This window comes from Coturnix japonica, unplaced genomic scaffold (genome assembly GCF_054131305.1).
Source record: "Coturnix japonica strain WE unplaced genomic scaffold, WE-NBRP24 Scf111, whole genome shotgun sequence".
In the NCBI taxonomy this organism is placed as follows: domain Eukaryota; kingdom Metazoa; phylum Chordata; class Aves; order Galliformes; family Phasianidae; genus Coturnix; species Coturnix japonica.
Window position 1 is genome coordinate 226,379 of NW_028189014.1, and position 9,928 is coordinate 236,306.

At 56.5% G+C, this 9,928-nt stretch overlaps 1 protein-coding gene across 1 annotated transcript; it reads right to left on the bottom strand.

Moving 5' to 3' along the window:
* Positions 1-533: 533 nt before the first annotated feature.
* Positions 534-9,689, bottom strand: LOC146751221 (noelin-2-like). The gene is made up of 4 exons (XM_085535212.1): positions 9,505-9,689; positions 2,795-2,944; positions 923-1,075; positions 534-643 (listed from the first exon to the last, which is right to left on the bottom strand). The coding sequence occupies exons 1-4, from the start codon at positions 9,640-9,642 to the stop codon at positions 557-559; spliced, it is 528 nt and encodes a 175-aa protein (XP_085391338.1). The 5' UTR covers positions 9,643-9,689; the 3' UTR covers positions 534-556.
* Positions 9,690-9,928: the final 239 nt, after the last annotated feature.

Consider the following 9,928-nt stretch of genomic DNA (forward strand, 5'->3'; position numbering starts at 1 on the left):
TTAATTAGATGAGGTTAATTAGGGTTAATTAATTAGATAGGGTTAATTAGGGTTAATGAGGAGGAAGGGGGGGGTTATAATGATGGGCGTCCATGCGGTATTGGGACAGTACAGGGGGCAGGGGGCGCAGCAGGGACATGCGCTGCTGGAGGTCCTGGGGGGGTTAATTAGATGGGGTTAATTAATTAGGGTTAATTAATTAGATAGGGTTAATGAGGGGGGGTTAATGAGGGGGGTAGGGGGCGTCCATGCGGTATTGGGAGAGAACAGGGGGCAGGGGGCGCAGCAGGGACATGCGCTGCTGGAAATCCTGGGGGGTTAATTAGATTGGGTTAATTAGGGTTAATTAATTAGGGTTAATGAGGGGGGGAGTTACTTAGATAGGGCTAATGAGGGGGGTAGGGGGCGTCCATGCGGTATTGGGACAATACAGGGGGCAGGGGGCGCAGCAGGGACATGCGCTGCTGGAGGTCCTGGGGGGGTTAATTAGATTGGGTTAATTAATTAGGGTTAATTAGATAGGGTTAATTAATTAGATAGGGTTAATTAGGGGGGGTTAATGAGGGGGGTAGGGGGCGTCCATGCGGTATTGGGAGAGAACAGGGGGCAGGGGGCGCAGCAGGGACATGCGCTGCTGGAGGTCCTGGGGGGGTTAATTAGATTGGGTTAATTAGGGTTAATTAATTAGGGTTAATGAGGGGGGGGGGGGGTTACTTAGATAGGGTTAATGAGGGGGGGAGGGGGCGTCCATGCGGTATTGGGACAATACAGGGGGCAGGGGGCGCAGCAGGGACATGCGCTGCTGGAGGTCCTGGGGGGTTAATTAGATAGGGTTAATTAATTAGGGTTAATTAATTAGATAGGCTTAATGAGTGGGGTGTGACCTTAACGAAGCCGAGCTCGTTAACGCCCCCCCCCCCACCTGGAATCCCTTTGTGCTCAGCCCCCTTTGTGTCTGGGCAGCGCTGAGCTGGGCCTCGATCCCGTCCAATAGCGCGGCGCTGCTCCGCACGTACTGCAGGTCCCGCTCGGTGCGTAGATCCAACACCTCCACGGACTGAGACACGTTCTGAACCTGACCGGGGATTAATGGGGATGGGCTGTGAGCTTACAGGACCTTTACAATGCAGCCCTATGGTTCTGTGTTTGTCCAGGACACTTGAAATCCCACATTTCTATGAGCTTTAGCCCAGTCCATCCCATCCCATCCCATCCATTCCATCCCATGCCATCCCTAATATCCCATTCCATCCCATAATATCCCATGACATGCCATAATATCCCATCCCATCCCATAATATCCCATCCCATCCCATAATATCCCATGACATAGACATTCCATCCCATAATATCCCATCCATCCCATCCATAATATCCCATCCCATCCATCATCCCAGCCATAAATTATCCCATTCATGCCATGCCCGATTGCATCCCATAATATCCATTCCATCCATCCCATTCCATCCCATAATATCCCATCCCATAATCATCCCATCCAATCCATCCCATCCATTATATCCCATTATATCCCAGCCCATTTCCATCCCATACCAGTTCATCCCAATCCATCCCATCCCATCCCATCCCATAACATCCCATATATCCCATGTCCATCCCATAATATCCCATTCCATCCCATAATATCCATCCATCCCATAATATCCCATACATATCCCAATCCATCCCATTCCATCCCATAATATCCCATCCCATCCATCCCTATAAGCCCCATCCCATCCCATCCCCCATCCCATAATATCCCATCCATCCATCCCATCCCATAATATCCCATCCATCCCATAATATCCCATCCCATTCCATCCATCCCATCCCATCCCATAATATCCCATCCCATCCCATAATACCCCATAATATTCCATCCCATCCCATCCATCCCATTCCCATCCCATCCCCATCCATCCTCCCATCCATCCCATCCATCCACCCATCCCATCCCATCCATCCCATTCCATCCCATAATATCCCATCCCATAATATCCCATCCCATAATATCCCATAATATCCCATTCCATCCCATAATATCCCATTCCATCCCATAATATCCCATGACATCCCATAATATCCCATCCCATCCCATCCATCCCATTCCATCCCATAATATCCCATCCCATAATATCCCATCCCATAATATCCCATTCCATCCCATCCCATCCATCCCATCCATCCCATCCCATCCATCCCATCCCATCCATCCCATCCCATTCCATCCATCCCATTCCATCCCATAATATCCCATCCCATAATATCCCATCCCATCCCATAATATCCCATCCCATAATATCCCATCCCATCCATCCCATTCCATCCCATAATATCCCATCCCATCCCATCCCATCCCATCCATCCCATCCCATCCCATCCCATCCATCCCATCCCATCCCATCCCATCCCATCCATCCCATCCATCCCATCCCATCCCATCCATCCCATCCCATCCCATCCATCCCATCCCATCCCATCCCATCCATCCCATCCCATCCATCCCATCCATCCCATCCCATCCCATCCCATCCCATCCCATCCATCCCATCCCATCCCATCCCATCCCATCCCATCCATCCCATCCCATCCCATCCCATCCATCCCATCCATCCCATCCCATCCCATCCATCCCATCCCATCCCATCCCATCCATCCCATCCCATCCCATCCATCCCATCCCATCCCATCCCACCCCATAATATCCCATAATATCCCATCCCATCCCATTTTAACCCCCCCATCCCATTCCCACCCCCCATCAAACTCCGTTCCGTGTTTTCCCCCTCACCCTCTCGCTCAGCAGCCTCAACCTGGCGGCGCTGCCGTCGTTGTCACAGCGCCCCCTAGTGGGGATGACCGCGGTACACACGCATTTCCCATCCGGGGCTCTGGCTGATGTATAAAGCTGCCACGACTCATCCGGGCTACGGAACAGCGTCTATGAGGGGGGGGGGGGGGGGGGGGGTTAATTAGTTAATTAGGGGGATGGGGTGTTAATTAGGGGGGGGTTAATTAAGGGATGGGGGTCAGCCCTGCCCCATAACTCCGCCCTGCCCCATTGAAATCCTTTGGTCCCCCCCCTCAACCAATATAACCTCCCCCATAGCCCCCCATAACCCCCCATTAACCCCCATTAACCCTCATATTAGCCCCCACCCCACCCCATAGACCCCCATATCCCCCCCATAAGCCCCCATTAACCCCCATATTAACCCCCCCCCCACATATTAGGACCCCCCACCCCATAGACCCCCCCATATCCCCCCCATAAGCCCCCATTAACCCCCATATTAAGCCCCCACCCCACCCCATAGACCCCCATAAACCCCCATATTAAGCCCCCCCCCCAACCATTTAGGACCCCCCCACCCCATAGCCCCCCATATCCCCCCCATAAGCCCCCATTAACCCCCATTTAGAACCCCCCCCCCATACACCCCCATATTAGAGCCCCCCCCCACCCCATACCCCCCCATAGACTGCCATATTAGGGACCCCCCCACCCCATAGACCCTATATACCCCCCCAAAACCCATATCCCCCCCATACCCCCCCACAGACCCCCATATTAGCCCCCCCACCACATACCCCCCATAGACCCCCATATTAAGCCCCCCTCACCCCATAGACCCCCATAAGCCCGCATAACCCCCATATTAGGCCCCCCCCCCCATAGACCCCCATAGACCCCCATATTAAGCCCCCCACCCCATAGACCCCCATATCCCCCCCATAAGCTCCCATTAACCCCCATATTAGGCCCCCCCCCCACCCCATTAACCCCCATACCTCCCCATTAACCCCCATATTAACCCCCCCCCCACATATTAGGACCCCCCCACCCCATAGACCCCCCATATCCCCCCCATAAGCCCCCATTAACCCCCATATTAAGCCCCCACCCCACCCCATAGACCCCCATAAACCCCCATATTAAGCCCCCCCCCCAACCATTTAGGACCCCCCCACCCCATAGCCCCCCATATCCCCCCCATAAGCCCCCATTAACCCCCATATTAGGACCCCCCCCCATACACCCCCATATTAGAGCCCCCCCCCACCCCCATACCCCCCATAGACTGCCATATTAGGGACCCCCCCACCCCATAGACCCTATATACCCCCAAACCCATAGCCCCCCCCCATAGCCCCCCATTAATCCCCATATTAGCCCCCCACCCCACCCCATAGACCCCCATTAACCCCCATATTAGGGCCCCCCCCACCCCACAGACCCCCATACCCCCCCATTAACCCCCATATTAGGACCCCCCCCACCCCATTAACCCCCATATTAGACCCCCCCACCCCATACCCCCCCCATAAACCCCCATATTAAGACCCCCATAGACCCCATAGACCCTATATACCCCCCATAGACCCCCATATTAAGCCCCCCCCCCCATTTAGGACCCCCCCACCCCATATCCCTCCATAGTCCCCCCATCCCCCCCCCAAGCCCCCATTAACCCCCATATTAAGCCCCCCCCCATATTAGGACCCCCCCACCCCATAAACCCCCATAACCCTCCATAGCCCCCCATTAACCCCCATATTAGGGTCCCCCCCACCCCATAGCCCCCCATATCCCACCCTATAACCCACCATACCACCCCATAGACCCCCATTTCCCCCCACTAAACCCCATATTAGGGCCCCCCCCACCCCATAGACCCTATATACCACCCCCCACCCCATAGCCCCCCCATATCCCCCCATTAACCCCCATATTAAGCCCCATAAGCCCCCATTAACCCCCATATTAGGACCCCCCCCACCCCATAGACCCCATTAACCCCCATATTAATCCCCCCCCACCCCATAGACCCTATATACCCCCCATATCCCCCCATATTAACCCCCCCCCAACCCCTAGACCCTATATACCCCCCCAAACCCATATCCCCCCCCCCCATATTAACCCCCCCCCACCCCACAGACCCTATATACCCCCCTCAAATCCATATCCCCCACCCAAGCCCCCATTAACCCCCATATTAGGACCCCCCAACCCCATAGACCCTATATACCCCCCATACCCCCCATAGACCCCCATATTAGTGCCTCCCCCACCCCATAGACCCCCATATTAGGACCCCCACACCCCATATCTCCCCATAGCCCCCCATTAACCCCCCATACCCCCCCATAGACCCCCATACCCCCCATAGACCCCCATTAACCCCCCATATTAGGACCTCCCCCACCCCATAGACCCTATATACCCCCCATAGCCCCCCATAGACCCCCATTAACCCCCATATTAAGCCCCATAAGCCCCCACTAACCCCCATATTAAGCCCCCCACACCCCATAGACCCCCATAGCCCCCCATTAACCCCCCATACCCCCCCATAGACACCCATTAACCCCCATATTAACCCCCCCCACCCCATAGCGCCCATACCCCCCCATAGCCCCCCATATTAACCCCCCCCCACCCCATAGACCCTATATACCCCCCATAGACCCCCACAGTCCCCCACAGACCCCTATATTAGGACCCCCCCCATAGACCCTATATATCCCCTTCAAACCCATATCCCCCCATAAACCCCCATATTAGGACCCCCCCCACCCCATAGACCCCCATAGACCCCCATTAACCCCCATATTAGAGCCTCCCCCACCCCATACCCCCCATAGACCCGCATATTAGGACCCCCACCCCACAGACCCTATATACCCCCCATAGCCCCCCATAGACCCCCATTAACCACCCATACCCCCCATAGACCCCCATAGCCCTCCACAGACCCCCATATTAACCCCCCTCCACCCCATAGACCCTATATACCCCCCATAGACCCCCATATCCCCCCATAGCCCCCCACAGACCCCTATATTAACCCCCCCCACCCCATAGACCCTATATACCCCCCTCAAACCCATATCCCCCCCCCATACCCCCCATAGACCCCCATATTAACCCCCCCCACCCCATAGACCCTATATACCCCCCATAGACCCCCATAGACCCCCATAACCCCCATAGACCCCCATATTAACCCCCACCCCACCCCATAGACCCTATATACCCCCATAGACCCCCATATCCCCCCATAGACCCCCATATTAACCCCCCCCACCCCATAGACCCTATATACCCCCCATAGACCCCCATAGACCCCCATATCCCCCCATAGACCCCCATATTAACCCCCCCCCCACCCCATAGACCCTATATACCCCCCATAGACCCCCATACCCCCCCATTAACCCCCATATTAAGACCCCCCCTACCCCATAGACCCTATATACCCCCCATAGCCCCCATTAACCCCCCATACCCCCCCATAGACCACCATAGATCCCCATAAACCCCCATATTAAGACCCCCCCCACCCCATATCCCCCCATAGACCCCCATATTAACCCCCCACACCCCATAGACCCTATATACCCCCCATAGACCCCATATTAACCCCCCTCCACCCCATAGACCCTATATACCCCCCATAGACCCCCATATCCCCCCATAGCCCCCCATAGACCCCTATATTAACCCCCCCACCCCATAGACCCTATATACCCCCCATAGACCCCCATAGACCCCCATATCCCCCCATAGACCCCCATATTAACCCCCCCCCCACCCCATAGACCCTATATACCCCCCATAGACCCCCATACCCCCCCATTAACCCCCATATTAAGACCCCCCCTACCCCATAGACCCTATATACCCCCCATAGCCCCCCATTAACCCCCCATACCCCCCCATAGACCACCATAGATCCCCATTAACCCCCATATTAAGACCCCCCCCACCCCATATCCCCCCATAGACCCCCATATTAACCCCCCCACACCCCATAGACCCTATATACCCCCCATAGACCCCCATATTAACCCCCCTCCACCCCATAGACCCTATATACCCCCCATAGACCCCCACATCCCCCCCATAGCCCCCCACAGACCCCTATATTAACCCCCCCCACCCCATAGACCCTATATACCCCCCTCAAACCTATATCCCCCCCCCATACCCCCCATAGACCCCCATATTAACCCCCCCCACCCCATAGACCCTATATACCCCCCATAGACCCCCATAGACCCCCATATCCCCCCATAGACCCCCATATTAACCCCCCCCACCCCATAGACCCTATATACCCCCCATACCCCCCCATAGACCCCCATTAACCCCCATATTAAGACCCCCCCCCACCCCATAGCGCCCATACCCCCCCATAGCCCCCCATATTAACCCCACCCCACCCCATAGACCCTATATACCCCCCATACTCCCCCATAGACCCCCATATAAACCCCACCCCACCCCATAGACCCTATATACCCCCCATACTCCCCCATAGACCCCCATATAAACCCCACCCCACCCCATAGACCCTATATACCCCCCATATCCCCCCATAGACCCCCATATTAACCCCCCCCCACCCCATAGACCCTATATACCCCCCATGGACCCCCATACCCCCCCATTAACCCCCATATTAAGACCCCCCCCACCCCATACCCCCCCATTAACCCCCATATTAGGACCCCCCCACCCCATAGACCCCCATTAACCCCCATATTAGGACCCCCCCACCCCATACCCCCCATAGACCCCCATATTAACCCCCCCACACCCCATAGACCCTATATACCCCCCATAGACCCCCGTAGACCCTCATATTAAGCCCCCCCCCCCATTTAGGACCCCCCCACCCCATATCCCTCCATAGTCCCCCCATACCCCCCCCAAGCCCCCATTAACCCCCATATTAAGACCCCCCCTACCCCATAGACCCTATATACCCCCCATAGACCCCCATACCCCCCCATTAACCCCCATATTAAGATCCCCCCCACCCCATATCCCCCCATAGACCCCCATATTAACCCCCCCACACCCCATAGACCCTATATACCCCCATATTAACCCCCCCCCCAACCCATAGACCCTATATACCCCCCATAGACCCCCATACCCCCCCATTAACCCCCCTATTAAGACCCCCCCACCCCATACCCCCCCATAGACCCCCATATTAACCCCCCCCCACCCCATAGACCCTATATACCCCCCCACACCCCATATCCCCCCATACCCCCCCATTAACCCCCATATTAAGACCCCCCCACACCCCATAGACCCTATATACCCCCCACAGGCCCCCATAGCCCCCCATATTAACCCCCCCACACCCCATAGACCCTATATACCCCCCATAGACCCCCATATCCCCCCATAGACCCCCATATTAACCCCCCCCCACCCCATAGACCCTATATACCCCACATAGACCCCCATACCCCCCCATTAACCCCCATATTAAGACCCCCCCCACCCCATAGACCCCCATACCCCCCTTTACCCCCCATTAACCCCCATATTAGGACCCCCCCACCCCATAGACCCCCATTAACCCCCATATTAACCCCCCCCCACCCCATAGACCCTATATACCCCCCCACACCCCATATCCCCCCATACCCCCCCATTAAACCCCATATTAAGACCCCCCCTACCCCATAGACCCTATATACCCCCCATAGACCCCCATAGACCCCCCTATCCCCCCATAGCCCCCATTAACCCCCATATTAAGACCCCCCCCACCCCATAGCTCCCCATAGACCCCCATATTAACCCCCCTCCACCCCATAGACCCTATATACCCCCCATACCCCCCATAGACCCCCATATTAACCCCCCCCCACCCCATAGACCCCCATATTAATCCCCCCCCACCCCATATACCCCCCATAGCCCCCCATTAACCCCCCATACCCCCCCATAGACCACCATAGATCCCCATTAACCCCCATATTAAGACCCCCCCCCACCCCATAGCGCCCATACCCCCCCATAGCCCCCCATATTAACCCCACCCCACCCCATAGACCCTATATACCCCCCATAGACCCCCATATTAGCCCCCCCTCACCCCATAGACCCTATATACCCCCCATACCCCCCATAGACCCCCATATTAACCCCCCCCACCCCATAGACCCTATATACCCCCTATAGCCCCCCATTAACCCCCCATACCCCCCCATAGACCCCCATTAACCCCCATATTAAGACCCCCCCACCCCATAGCCCCCCATAGACCCCCATATTAACCCCCCCACACCCCATAGACCCTATATACCCCCATAGACCCCCATATTAACCCCCACCCCACCCCATAGACCCTATATACCCCCCATAGCCCCCCATTAACCCCCCATACCCCCCATAGACCACCATAGATCCCCATTAACCCCCATATTAAGACCCCCCCACACCCCATAGACCCTATATACCCCCCATAGCCCCCCATTAACCCCCCATACCCCCCATAGACCCTATATACCCCCCCACACCCCATATCCCCCCATACCCCCCCATTAAACCCCATATTAAGACCCCCCCCCCACCCCATAGACCCTATATACCCCCCATAGACCCCCATTAACCCCCATATTAAGACCCCCCCCACCCCATAGCTCCCCATAGACCCCCATATTAACCCCCCCCCCCCCAACACTCACGATCCGTTCCGACGTTCCCCCTTTGACGCTGCCGGTCCCGTTGAGTCCCACGAGTGACGGTAACGTCTGTGACACCCACTGTGTCACCATGGCCATGGTGCTCAGCGCCGCCCCCACCCTCAGCAGAGCCGCCGCCATCGCATCGCAACCCCCCGGTACGACCCCCACCCCCCCACCCCAATTCAATTCAATACCCCCCCCAAGATGGCGACCAAGATGGCGACCAAGATGGCGTCCAAAATGGCGTCCAAAATGGCGTCCAAAATGGCCGCCGCCTTCGCCTCGTCAGGGAGAGAAGGGAGGTGGTGATTGGGTGGGTGAGGAGGAAAGGGCGGGGCTTATTGGGAGGGGGTGGTGCTGATTGGGCGGGGAGGAGGAGATTGGCAGGTGAGGTGGAAGGGGCGGGGCTTATTGGAAGGGGCGG